Source organism: Oncorhynchus kisutch, unplaced genomic scaffold (assembly GCF_002021735.2).
Source record: "Oncorhynchus kisutch isolate 150728-3 unplaced genomic scaffold, Okis_V2 scaffold936, whole genome shotgun sequence".
NCBI lineage: Eukaryota > Metazoa > Chordata > Actinopteri > Salmoniformes > Salmonidae > Oncorhynchus > Oncorhynchus kisutch.
Window position 1 is genome coordinate 103,469 of NW_022262881.1, and position 13,938 is coordinate 117,406.

Sequence of the window (13,938 nt, forward strand, 5' to 3'; positions counted from 1 at the left end):
GTAGAGATGGTACCTGTATGGTACAGGCATGTAGAGATGGTACCTGTATGGTACAGGCATGTAGAGATGGTACCTGTATGGAGTATGGTACAGGCATGTAGAGATGGTATCTGTATGGAGTATGGTACAGGTATGTAGAGATGGTACCTGTATGGTACAGATATGTAGAGATGGTATCTGTATGGAGTATGGTACAGGTATGTAGAGATGGTACCTGTATGGTACAGGCATGTAGAGATGGTACCTGTATGGTACAGGCATGTAGAGATGGTACCTGTATGGTACAGGCATGTAGAGATGGTACCTGTATGGAGTATGGTACAGGCATGTAGAGATGGTACCTGTATGGAGTATGGTACAGGCATGTAGAGATGGTATCTGTATGGTGTATGGTACAGGCATGTAGAGATGGTACCTGTATGGTACAGGCATGTAGAGATGGTACCTGTATGGAGTATGGTACAGGCATGTAGAGATGGTACCTGTGTGGAGTATGGTACAGGCATGTAGAGATGGTACCTGTATGGAGTATGGTACAGGCATGTAGAGATGGTACCTGTATGGTGTATGGTACAGGCATGTAGAGATGGTACCTGTATGGTACAGGCATGTAGAGATGGTACCTGTATGGAGTATGGTACAGGCATGTAGAGATGGTACCTGTATGGAGTATGGTACAGGCATGTAGAGATGGTATCTGTATGGTGTATGGTACAGGCATGTAGAGATGGTACCTGTATGGTACAGGCATGTGGAGATGGTACCTGTATGGTACAGGCATGTAGAGATGGTACCTCTATGGTACAGGTATGTAGAGATGGTACAGGTATGTAGAGATGGTACCTGTATGGAGTATGGTACAGGCATGTAGAGATGGTACCTGTATGGAGTATGGTACAGGCATGTAGAGATGGTACCTGTATGGTACAGGTATGTAGAGATGGTACAGGTATGTAGAGATGGTACCTGTATGGTACAGGCATGTAGAGATGGTACCTGTATGGAGTATGGTACAGGTATGTAGAGATGGTACCTGTATGGAGTATGGTACAGATATGTAGAGATGGTATCTGTATGGAGTATGGTACAGGCATGTAGAGATGGTATCTGTATGGAGTATGGTACAGGCATGTAGAGATGGTACCTGTATGGTACAGGCATGTAGAGATGGTACCTGTATGGTACAGGTATGTAGAGATGGTACCTGTATGGTACAGGCATGTAGAGATGGTATCTGTATGGAGTATGGTACAGGCATGTAGAGATGGTACCTGTATGGAGTATGGTACAGGCATGTAGAGATGGTACCTGTATGGAGTATGGTACAGGCATGTAGAGATGGTACCTGTATGGAGTATGGTACAGGCATGTAGAGATGGTACCTGTATGGTACAGATATGTAGAGATGGTACAGGTATGTAGAGATGGTACCTGTATGGTACAGGCATGTAGAGATGGTACCTGTATGGAGTATGGTACAGGTATGTAGAGATGGTACCTGTATGGAGTATGGTACAGATATGTAGAGATGGTATCTGTATGGAGTATGGTACAGGCATGTAGAGATGGTATCTGTATGGAGTATGGTACAGGCATGTAGAGATGGTACCTGTATGGTACAGGCATGTAGAGATGGTATCTGTATGGAGTATGGTACAGGCATGTAGAGATGGTACCTGTATGGTACAGGTATGTAGAGATGGTACCTGTATGGTACAGGCATGTAGAGATGGTATCTGTATGGAGTATGGTACAGGCATGTAGAGATGGTACCTGTATGGAGTATGGTACAGGCATGTAGAGATGGTACCTGTATGGAGTATGGTACAGGGTACAGGCATGTAGAGATGGTACCTGTATGGAGTATGGTACAGGCATGTAGAGATGGTATCTGTATGGTGTATGGTACAGGCATGTAGAGATGGTACCTGTATGGTACAGGCATGTAGAGATGGTACCTGTATGGTACAGGCATGTAGAGATGGTACCTCTATGGTACAGGCATGTAGAGATGGTTCAGGTATGTAGAGATGGTACCTGTATGGTACAGGCATGTAGAGATGGTATCTGTATGGAGTATGGTACAGGCATGTAGAGATGGTACCTGTATGGAGTATGGTACAGGCATGTAGAGATGGTACCTGTATGGAGTATGGTACAGGCATGTAGAGATGGTACCTGTATGGAGTATGGTACAGGCATGTAGAGATGGTACCTGTATGGTACAGATATGTAGAGATGGTACAGGTATGTAGAGATGGTACCTGTATGGTACAGGCATGTAGAGATGGTACCTGTATGGAGTATGGTACAGGTATGTAGAGATGGTACCTGTATGGAGTATGGTACAGATATGTAGAGATGGTATCTGTATGGAGTATGGTACAGGCATGTAGAGATGGTATCTGTATGGAGTATGGTACAGGCATGTAGAGATGGTACCTGTATGGTACAGGCATGTAGAGATGGTATCTGTATGGAGTATGGTACAGGCATGTAGAGATGGTACCTGTATGGTACAGGTATGTAGAGATGGTACCTGTATGGTACAGGCATGTAGAGATGGTATCTGTATGGAGTATGGTACAGGCATGTAGAGATGGTACCTGTATGGAGTATGGTACAGGCATGTAGAGATGGTACCTGTATGGAGTATGGTACAGGGTACAGGCATGTAGAGATGGTACCTGTATGGAGTATGGTACAGGCATGTAGAGATGGTATCTGTATGGTGTATGGTACAGGCATGTAGAGATGGTACCTGTATGGTACAGGCATGTAGAGATGGTACCTGTATGGTACAGGCATGTAGAGATGGTACCTCTATGGTACAGGCATGTAGAGATGGTACAGGTATGTAGAGATGGTACCTGTATGGAGTATGGTACAGGCATGTAGAGATGGTACCTGTATGGAGTATGGTACAGGCATGTAGAGATGGTACCTGTATGGTACAGGTATGTAGAGATGGTACAGGTATGTAGAGATGGTACCTGTATGGTACAGGCATGTAGAGATGGTACCTGTATGGAGTATGGTACAGGTATGTAGAGATGGTACCTGTATGGAGTATGGTACAGATATGTAGAGATGGTATCTGTATGGAGTATGGTACAGGCATGTAGAGATGGTACCTGTATGGAGTATGGTACAGGCATGTAGAGATGGTACCTGTATGGTGTATGGTACAGGCATGTAGAGATGGTACCTGTATGGTGTATGGTACAGGCATGTAGAGATGGTATCTGTATGGAGTATGGTACAGGCATGTAGAGATGGTACCTGTATGGAGTATGGTACAGGCATGTAGAGATGGTATCTGTATGGTGTATGGTACAGGCATGTAGAGATGGTACCTGTATGGTACAGGCATGTGGAGATGGTACCTGTATGGTACAGGCATGTAGAGATGGTACCTCTATGGTACAGGTATGTAGAGATGGTACAGGTATGTAGAGATGGTACAGGTATGTAGAGATGGTACAGGCATGTAGAGATGGTACCTGTATGGAGTATGGTACAGGCATGTAGAGATGGTACCTGTATGGTACAGGTATGTAGAGATGGTACAGGTATGTAGAGATGGTACCTGTATGGTACAGGCATGTAGAGATGGTACCTGTATGGAGTATGGTACAGGTATGTAGAGATGGTACCTGTATGGAGTATGGTACAGATATGTAGAGATGGTATCTGTATGGAGTATGGTACAGGCATGTAGAGATGGTATCTGTATGGAGTATGGTACAGGCATGTAGAGATGGTACCTGTATGGTACAGGCATGTAGAGATGGTACCTGTATGGTACAGGTATGTAGAGATGGTACCTGTATGGTACAGGCATGTAGAGATGGTATCTGTATGGAGTATGGTACAGGCATGTAGAGATGGTACCTGTATGGAGTATGGTACAGGCATGTAGAGATGGTACCTGTATGGAGTATGGTACAGGTATGTAGAGATGGTACCTGAATGGTACAGGCATGTAGAGATGGTACCTGTATGGTACAGGCATGTAGAGATGGTACCTGTATGGTACAGGCATGTAGAGATGGTACCTGTATGGAGTATGGTACAGGCATGTAGAGATGGTATCTGTATGGTGTATGGTACAGGGTACAGGCATGTAGAGATGGTATCTGTATGGAGTATGGTACAGGGTACAGGCATGTAGAGATGGTACCTGTATGGAGTATGGTACAGGCATGTAGAGATGGTATCTGTATGGTGTATGGTACAGGCATGTAGAGATGGTACCTGTATGGTACAGGCATGTAGAGATGGTACCTGTATGGTACAGGCATGTAGAGATGGTACCTCTATGGTACAGGCATGTAGAGATGGTACAGGTATGTAGAGATGGTACCTGTATGGAGTATGGTACAGGCATGTAGAGATGGTACCTGTATGGAGTATGGTACAGGCATGTAGAGATGGTACCTGTATGGTACAGGTATGTAGAGATGGTACAGGTATGTAGAGATGGTACCTGTATGGTACAGGCATGTAGAGATGGTACCTGTATGGAGTATGGTACAGGCATGTAGAGATGGTACCTGTATGGTACAGGTATGTAGAGATGGTACAGGTATGTAGAGATGGTACCTGTATGGTACAGGCATGTAGAGATGGTACCTGTATGGAGTATGGTACAGGTATGTAGAGATGGTACCTGTATGGAGTATGGTACAGATATGTAGAGATGGTATCTGTATGGAGTATGGTACAGGCATGTAGAGATGGTACCTGTATGGTACAGGCATGTGGAGATGGTACCTGTATGGTACAGGCATGTAGAGATGGTACAGGTATGTAGAGATGGTACCTGTATGGAGTATGGTACAGGCATGTAGAGATGGTACCTGTATGGAGTATGGTACAGGCATGTAGAGATGGTACCTGTATGGTACAGGTATGTAGAGATGGTACAGGTATGTAGAGATGGTACCTGTATGGTACAGGCATGTAGAGATGGTACCTGTATGGAGTATGGTACAGGTATGTAGAGATGGTACCTGTATGGAGTATGGTACAGATATGTAGAGATGGTATCTGTATGGAGTATGGTACAGGCATGTAGAGATGGTACCTGTATGGAGTATGGTACAGGCATGTAGAGATGGTACAGGCATGTAGAGATGGTATCTGTATGGAGTATTGTATAGGCATGTAGAGATGGTACCTGTATGGAGTATGGTACAGGCATGTAGAGATGGTATCTGTATGGAGTATGGTACAGGCATGTAGAGATGGTACCTGTATGGTACAGGCATGTAGAGATGGTACCTGTATGGTACAGGTATGTAGAGATGGTACCTGTATGGTACAGGCATGTAGAGATGGTATCTGTATGGAGTATGGTACAGGCATGTAGAGATGGTACCTGTATGGAGTATGGTACAGGCATGTAGAGATGGTACCTGTATGGAGTATGGTACAGGTATGTAGAGATGGTACCTGAATGGTACAGGCATTTAGAGATGGTACCTGTATGGTACAGGCATGTAGAGATGGTACCTGTATGGTACAGGCATGTAGAGATGGTACCTGTATGGAGTATGGTACAGGCATGTAGAGATGGTATCTGTATGGAGTATGGTACAGGTATGTAGAGATGGTACCTGTATGGAGTATGGTACAGGCATGTAGAGATGGTACCTGTATGGTACAGATATGTAGAGATGGTATCTGTATGGAGTATGGTACAGGTATGTAGAGATGGTACCTGTATGGTACAGGCATGTAGAGATGGTACCTGTATGGTACAGGCATGTAGAGATGGTACCTGTATGGTACAGGCATGTAGAGATGGTATCTGTATGGAGTATGGTACAGGCATGTAGAGATGGTACCTGTATGGAGTATGGTACAGGCATGTAGAGATGGTACCTGTATGGAGTATGGTACAGGTATGTAGAGATGGTACCTGAATGGTACAGGCATGTAGAGATGGTACCTGTATGGTACAGGCATGTAGAGATGGTACCTGTATGGTACAGGCATGTAGAGATGGTACAGGCATGTAGAGATGGTATCTGTATGGAGTATGGTACAGGTATGTAGAGATGGTACCTGTATGGTACAGATATGTAGAGATGGTATCTGTATGGAGTATGGTACAGGTATGTAGAGATGGTACCTGTATGGTACAGGCATGTAGAGATGGTACCTGTATGGTACAGGCATGTAGAGATGGTACCTGTATGGTACAGGCATGTAGAGATGGTACCTGTATGGTACAGGCATGTAGAGATGGTACCTGTATGGTACAGATATGTAGAGATGGTACCTGTATGGTACAGGCATGTAGAGCTGGTACCTGTATGGTACAGGCATTTAGAGATGGTACCTGTATGGAGTATGGTACAGGCATGTAGAGATGGTATCTGTATGGAGTATGGTACAGGTATGTAGAGATGGTACCTGTATGGTACAGGTATGTAGAGATGGTACCTGTATGGTACAGGCATGTAGAGATGGTACCTGTATGGTACAGGCATGTAGAGATGGTACCTGTATGGTACAGGCATTTAGAGATGGTACCTGTATGGTACAGGCATGTAGAGATGGTACCTGTATGGTACGGATATGTAGAGATGGTATCTGTATGGAGTATGGTTCAGGCATGTAGAGATGGTACCTGTATGGAGTATGGTACAGGTATGTAGAGATGGTACCTGTATGGTACAGGCATGTAGAGATGGTATCTGTATGGAGTATGGTACAGGTATGTAGAGATGGTACCTGTATGGAGTATGGTACAGGCATGTAGAGATGGTACCTGTATGGAGTATGGTACAGGTATGTAGAGATGGTACCTGTATGGTACAGGCATGTAGAGATGGTATCTGTATGGAGTATGGTACAGGTATGTAGAGATGGTACCTGTATGGAGTATGGTACATGCATGTAGAGATGGTACCTGTATGGTACAGGCATGTAGAGATGGTACCTGTATGGTACAGGCATGTAGAGATGGTACCTGTATGGAGTATGGATTGATATGGGAGGATGGGCTCAGTGAAACTGGAAGGGAATGGATTGATATGGGAGGATGGGCTCAGTGAAACTGGAAGGGAATGGATTGATATGGGAGGATGGGTTCAGTGAAACTGGAAGGGAATGGATTGATATGGGAGGATGGGCTCAGTGAAACTGGAAGGGAATGGATTGATATGGGAGGATGGGCTCAGTGAAACTGGAAGGGAATGGATTGATATGGGAGGATGGGCTCAGTGAAACTGGAAGGGAATGGATTGATATGGGAGGATGGGCTCAGTGAAACTGGAAGGGAATGGATTGATATGGGAGGATGGGCTCAGTGAAACTGGAAGGGAATGGATTGATATGGGAGGATGGGCTCAGTGAAACTGGAAGGGAATGGATTGATATGGGAGGATGGGCTCAGTGAAACTGGAAGGGAATGGATTGATATGGGAGGATGGGCTCAGTGAAACTGGAAGGGAATGGATTGAACGTATCAAACACATACTATTCCAAACATTACAATGAGCCCGTCCTCTGCAATCTCCACCCACCAGCCACGACTGATTTCCATGTATTTATCATTTCAGTCCCACTTTAACGAAGTATAAAGGCATTTAATAGCATACATGTAGTTTCTGAAGCACTACGCAAATGCTTCACAGATAATCTATAAGCGTGTGTCATATTCTATAAAGGGTGGTGTATAAACTATGTATGTTTATACACCATTTATAGAGTATGCGATAGATGATATGTGACGCATTTATGTAAGCTATATTGAGCCTTTATAAGTTGTACTTAGTTTAAAGTGTTGATTCTAATTCCATTCCTGAAAAATTTATTTTCAGCTACCCAACCTTAAAATCCCTCTCTGCGACGAGACCCGATGTTCCAATTTATGTTGGCGACACATCAAGGCCAGTGTTCTGGTAAGGGTTATCTATATACAATTGAACTCGGAAGTTTACATACACTTAGGTTGGAGTCATTAACTTGTTTTCAACCACTCCACAAATATCTTGTTAACAAACTATAGTTTTGGCACGTCGGTTAGGACATCTACTTCGTGCATGACAGAAGTAATTTTTCCAACAATTGTTTACAGACAGATTATTTCACTTACAGTGATTTATATCACAATACAAGTGGGTCAGAAGTTTACATACACTAAGATTGTGCCTTTAACCAGCTTGGAAAATTCCATAAAATTATGTCTTGGCTTTAGAAGCTTCTGATAGGCTAATTGACATCATTTGAGTCAATTGGAGGTGTACCTGTGGATGTGTTTCAAGCCTACCTTCAAATTCAGTGCCTTTTTGCTTGACATCATGGGAAAATCAAAAGAAATCAGCCAATACCTCAGAAAAAAAATGGTAGACCTCAAGTCAGGTTCATACCTGGGAGCAATTTCCAAATGCCTGAAGGTACCATGTTTATCTGTACAAACAATATTACGCAATTATAAACACCATGGGACCACGCAGCCGTCATACCGCTCAGGAAGGAGAAGCGTTTTGTCTCAATCCTAGAACAAAAGCACAGGACCTTGTGGAGATGCTGGAGGAAACAGGTACAAAAGTATCTATATCCACAGTTAAACGAGTCCAATATCAACATAAGTTGAAAGGCCGCTCAGCAAGTAAGAAGCCACTGCTCCAAAACCGCCATAAAAAAGCCAGACTACGGTTTGCAACTGCAGATTGGGACAAAGATCGTACTTTTTGGTGAAATGTCCTCTGATCTGATGGAACAAAAATAGAACTGTTTGGCCATAATGACCATTGTTATTTTTGGAGGAAAAAGGGGAGGCTTGCAAGCTGAAGAACACCATCCCAACCGTGATGAATGGGGGTGGTAGCATCATGTTGTGGGGGGGGGGGTGCTTTGCTGCAGGAGGGACTGGTGCACTTTACAAAAGAGATGGCATCATGAGAAGGGAAATTATTTTGAAGCAGCATCTCAAGACATCAGGATGTTAAAGCTTGGTCGCAAATCGGTCTTCCAAATGGACAGTGACCCCAAGCATACTTCCAAAGTTGTGGCAAAATGGCTTAAGGACAACAAAGTAAAGTTATTGGAGTGGCCATCACAAAGCCCTGACCTCAATCCTATAGGAAATGTGTGGGCAGAAATGAAAAAGCGTGTGCGAGCAAGGAGACCTACAAACCTGACTCAGTTACACCAGCTCTGTCAGGATGAATGGGCCAAAATTCACCCAACTTATTGTGGGAAGCTTGTGGACGGCTACCAGAAATGTTTGACCCTGTCACACCCTGACCATAGAGAGCCATCGGGGTTCTCTCTGGTGTAATAGGTCAGTGTGACTAGGGGGGGTTTTCTAGTTATTATAGTTCTATGTTGGTGTGTGTGAGTATGGTTCCCAATTGGAGGCAGCTGAATATCGTTGCCTCTAATTGGGGATCATACTTAGTGTGTCCATTTTCCCACCTGCGTTGGGGGATATTGTTTTGTGTTTGAGTGCCATTGTGAGCTACACATTTCACGTTCTTTATATCTTTTTTTTTTTTTTTTGAAGTTTCACTATTAATAAAATGTGGAACTCTACTCATGCTGCGCCTTGGTCCACTTATTTAGACAACGATCGTGACAGACCCAAGAAACAATTTGAAGGCAGTGCTACCAAATACTAATTGAGTGTATGTAAACATCTGACCCACTGGGAATGTGACGAAATAAATAAATGCTGAAATAAATCACTCTCTATTATTCTGACATTTCACATTCTTAAAATAAAGTGGTGATCCTAACTGACCTAAGACAGGGAATGTTTACTGGGATTAAATGTCAGGAATTGTGGAAAAACTGAGTTTAAATGTATTTGGCTAAGGTGTATGTGAACTTCCAGCTTCAACTGTATATGTCACTCATTAACATGGTTTTACAACCATAAAACAAATGAGGGTGTCACCTTTATGGGTTTATGCTGTCCTCATTTCAATCATGTTACAGGATGCTGGAGAAAAGGCAGGTGCAGCTGACAAATATCAACGTCGTTCCCTTTGGCATTTGGCAAAACGTAAGCATAAACAGCTCACTTTGCATGAACAGTTTATACGATAAAGGAACCTCTGTCAAAAGGCTCTTCTTTAATGCCCTTCTCCTGTCATCTCCGTCAGATTGATGAGCACCTCAGATTCATGATTCTGAAGGATGAAGTGCACCCTGAATTGGACACCTGTATCATTGTTGAATATAAAGGTAGTCATCTCCTTTGTAAGAGCACACGGTGCTAGCTTCGCCAGAGCCCTGGGTTCAATTCCTGCAGTCACAGGAAGTCACTTTTCATAAAAGGGTCTGCTAGGTGGTGTTTACACCGAGTGCACCGAGTGTTTACACCTTCCTAATATTGAATTGCACCCTCCTTTGCCGTCAGAACAACCTCAATTGGACTCTATTGGCATGGACTTTACAAGGTATTGAAAGTGTTCCACAGGGATCCTGGCCCATGTTGACTCCAAAGCTTCCCACAGTTGGGTCAAGTTAGATGGATTTCTTTTGGGTGGTGAACCATTGATACACACGGGAAACTGTTGAGCATGAAAAACCCAGCAGCGCTGCAGTTCTTGACACACTCAAACCGGTGTGCCTGGTACCTACTACCATACCCCCTTCAAAGGCACTTAAATATTTTGTCTTGCCCATTCACCCTCTGAATGACACGCATACACAATCCATGTCTCAAGGGTTAAAAATCCTCCTTTAACCTGTCTCCTCCCCTTCATCTACACTGATTGGAGTGGATTTAAATAAGTGATCATACCCTTCACCTGGATTCACCTGGTCAGTCTATTTCACAGAAAGAGCATGTGTTCCTAATGTTTTGTCCAGTCAGTGTACAAGCACAAGCAGGTCACACATTCTGACTTTCATCCCACTTTATCCACCTACAGATTATACATCCATATAAAGATGGGCTCCATCAGGATAATTAAGACTCATTATTTTATTGAACATGCACATCCTGTCTGATTCAGGTCCTTGTCAGTTCAGTAGTAAAAGTATATGCCAGTGCCACCTGGTAGGCATACGATGCACCTTAAAGCCTTATCCCAACCTTATCTCATTTGATGGGTGCATCTGATCCTGGTTCTCCCACCCAGGTCATATGATCCTCAACACGGTGGACTGCACCAGGCCAAACTACGGCCGACTGCCCCACAATGTAGACCTGATGATGAGCGACTTTGCTGGAGGGGCGTCTGGCTTCCCCATGACCTTCAGTGGAGGAAAATACACAGGTGAGGCGGACAGGTATACAGCATCCAAATGTATAGCCGGACAAATAACAGAGAAATTAATTGCTCCCTTGTGTTTTCCTGGCTATTGACTGCAGATGGAGTGAATCTCAATTGTATTTCCTCTCTCCTCATCTCCTCCTCAAAGCACATCGGAACAGATATGAGGTTACTTCCCTCGGATGTTCTCCTCCAATGTATTTTGAGGAGGAGGCAAGGGGAGAGGAAGCGAGGAATCAAGGAAACACAACTGAGGTTCACTCATTGACTAGTGTCGATTTCACCCTGCAGAGAGCTGGAAAGCCGATTTCATCAAGAATGAAAGGAAGAAGCTCATGAACTACAAGGCCCAGCTGGTAAAATCCTTGCAGCCCAAGATCTACTGCCCGTTTGCCGGTTACTTTGTCGAAGCACATCCCTCAGACAGGTATTACAAAATGTTTACTATTTTATGTACAAATTCCGTTCTAGGTTCAGGTTAGGTTTTGACCCCTCTTATTGCTTCAATTGCAGTCACTCAATATAAGTTGCATCCCAAATTGACATTGACAACTGACATAAGTTAACTGACAGGTACATTAAGGAAACTAACACGAAAAACAAAGCGGAGGAGCTCAATGCCCTGATCAAGAAGAGCGCTCCAGGCATAACAACATGGACACCCAAGCCAGGCGCTGTGCTCGATCTGGCCCTGGCTCTGATGAGCCCCAGCCGGTAGGATTGCTCATCAATCAGCAAATCGTGTGTGTCCATGTCTGTCATATCAGTCCATACTCCATAGAAATGCCAACAATTATCAATATTTACAAATCACATTTTGGTGTTTGATGTTTCCCTCTGTTGTCAATACCATTATTACCTCACGTCCCTACATTGTTAACCACTATTACATCACTTTCCTACATTGTCTACCATTATTGCATCACTTCCTTACATTGTCAACCATTTTTACCTCACTTCCCTACATTGTCTGCCATTATTATCTCACTTCCCTACATTGTCTACCAGCATTACCTCACTTCCTTAAATTGTCTACCATTATGTTCTCTTTCTACATTCTGTTTCTTCCTGCATCATTTCATTCCTTTTTAATGTTGTAACCCAGGTAAAATGCACTGTAAATCATGTATGATTTGACTATAACCACAGGAAAGCCATCACCGACCCTCCATCCGGGACAAACATCTATAAGGACAGTTGGGACTTTGATTTGTACGTGGATGAACTGAACAGGGCCATCACCGCTGAGATATTTAAACATAAAAGCTGGATCCAATTTTATTACATCTGGGCAGGGTTTAAAAACTACAATCTAGTTGTCCGGGTAAATATTGCAGTCCATATAAAAGTCCTCACAGCTCTTAGTGCTCTACTCCACATCTACAAGCTGACTCCTGGGGTGGATTCATAGTCGCAGACTGTTGCAAAAACGTTTTTCAACAGAAACCGATTACTGTTTACTCTTGGAACCAAACGGAAGCCTGAATTTGTCCAATAGAAACTTGTTTTCACTTCAAAATATTTTTCGTATGGATTAAACTTTTTTGCCAACAGTCTGCAATTTAGGAATTACACTCCTGGTTACTCCTGACTCGCATTCAGTAGGCAGTAAAACATGCAAGGAAAATGTTTAATATTATTGGACAATCTATCAATAGACAATCTCCTTTTTAAAACGTTTCTAGGTTTTGTACCAACTGGAACGCGAACCCTTCCATTCACTTCCTCTCTCTGCAGATTTCTGGAATGTTTAAAAACTGTACGGATGCTCTCACGGACACAGACTAAGCCTATTCCTGAATTTAAAAAATTTAAAGCTCAATGGAGAATCTTTATCGAATTTTTGGGGGGTTCCAGGACTAGGCTTAATTTATGTTCAGGAAACTACCCTTGGAACAGCTGGTTTTGGCTGCTTGGTATAGCCAGATGGGCAGGCTTGACACTTTAGGGACTATGACCTTTGGTTCCATTGTGCCAGGCATGTTCAATCAATTAGAAAATAAAAATACATTTTTAACCCAAATCTAGTGGGTTCGAGGGTTTGCCTAACTATTTGTAATATGTATTTAAGGTCATAGAGACAGATGAGGACTTCATTCCGATAGACAATGGCTACAACTATCTGGTGGACTTCATGGATCTGTCCTTCCCTACTCAGAGGCCCACTAGAGAGCACCCTTATGAGGAGGTGAGCATGGCTACAACACCTGCTCACCTATATACTATTAAGTACACTGCACTCAACTTGAGAAGAATCAAAACAATCATTGTGGAGCAGGAACATAGCATGTTACAAATCTGTCATAAGGGTGGCAGGTAGCCTAACAGGTAAGAGCACTGGGCCAGTTATCGAAAGGTTGCTGGTTCAAATCCCTGAGCTTACTATGTGAAAAATATTTTGATGTTCCCTTGAGCAAGGCACTTACAGTGCATTCGGAAAGTATTCAGACCCCTTTACTTTTCCACATTTGTTATATTACAGCCTTATTCTAAAATGGATTAAATAAAATAAATCCTCATCAGTCTACACAATACCCCATTTTGACAAAGCGAAATAGGTTTTAGATGTATTTTGCAAATGTAAAGAAATTATACAATACCTTTTTTACGGGGCCTGCCGGGTGGCGCAGTGGTAACGGGAGCTGTACTGCAGCGCCAGCTGTGCCACCAGAGACCCTGGGTTCGCGCCAGGCTC

The 13,938-nt window shown here is 43.4% G+C and overlaps 1 protein-coding gene across 1 annotated transcript in view; it reads left to right on the forward strand.

Annotated features, from left to right (window-relative positions):
* LOC109876981 (cytidine monophosphate-N-acetylneuraminic acid hydroxylase) overlaps window positions 1-13,425 on the forward strand; it is a 40,933-nt gene extending 27,508 nt beyond the window's left edge. Inside the window, exons 5-11 of the mRNA XM_031817116.1 lie at window positions 7,836-7,916; window positions 9,958-10,024; window positions 10,125-10,206; window positions 11,109-11,246; window positions 11,535-11,670; window positions 11,817-11,957; window positions 13,315-13,425. Coding sequence (XP_031672976.1) covers window positions 7,836-7,916; window positions 9,958-10,024; window positions 10,125-10,206; window positions 11,109-11,246; window positions 11,535-11,670; window positions 11,817-11,957; window positions 13,315-13,321 — 652 coding nt within the window. The 3' untranslated portion in view covers window positions 13,322-13,425. The remainder of the gene's footprint in view (window positions 1-7,835; window positions 7,917-9,957; window positions 10,025-10,124; window positions 10,207-11,108; window positions 11,247-11,534; window positions 11,671-11,816; window positions 11,958-13,314) is intronic.
* The last annotated feature ends 513 nt before the right edge of the window (window positions 13,426-13,938 follow it).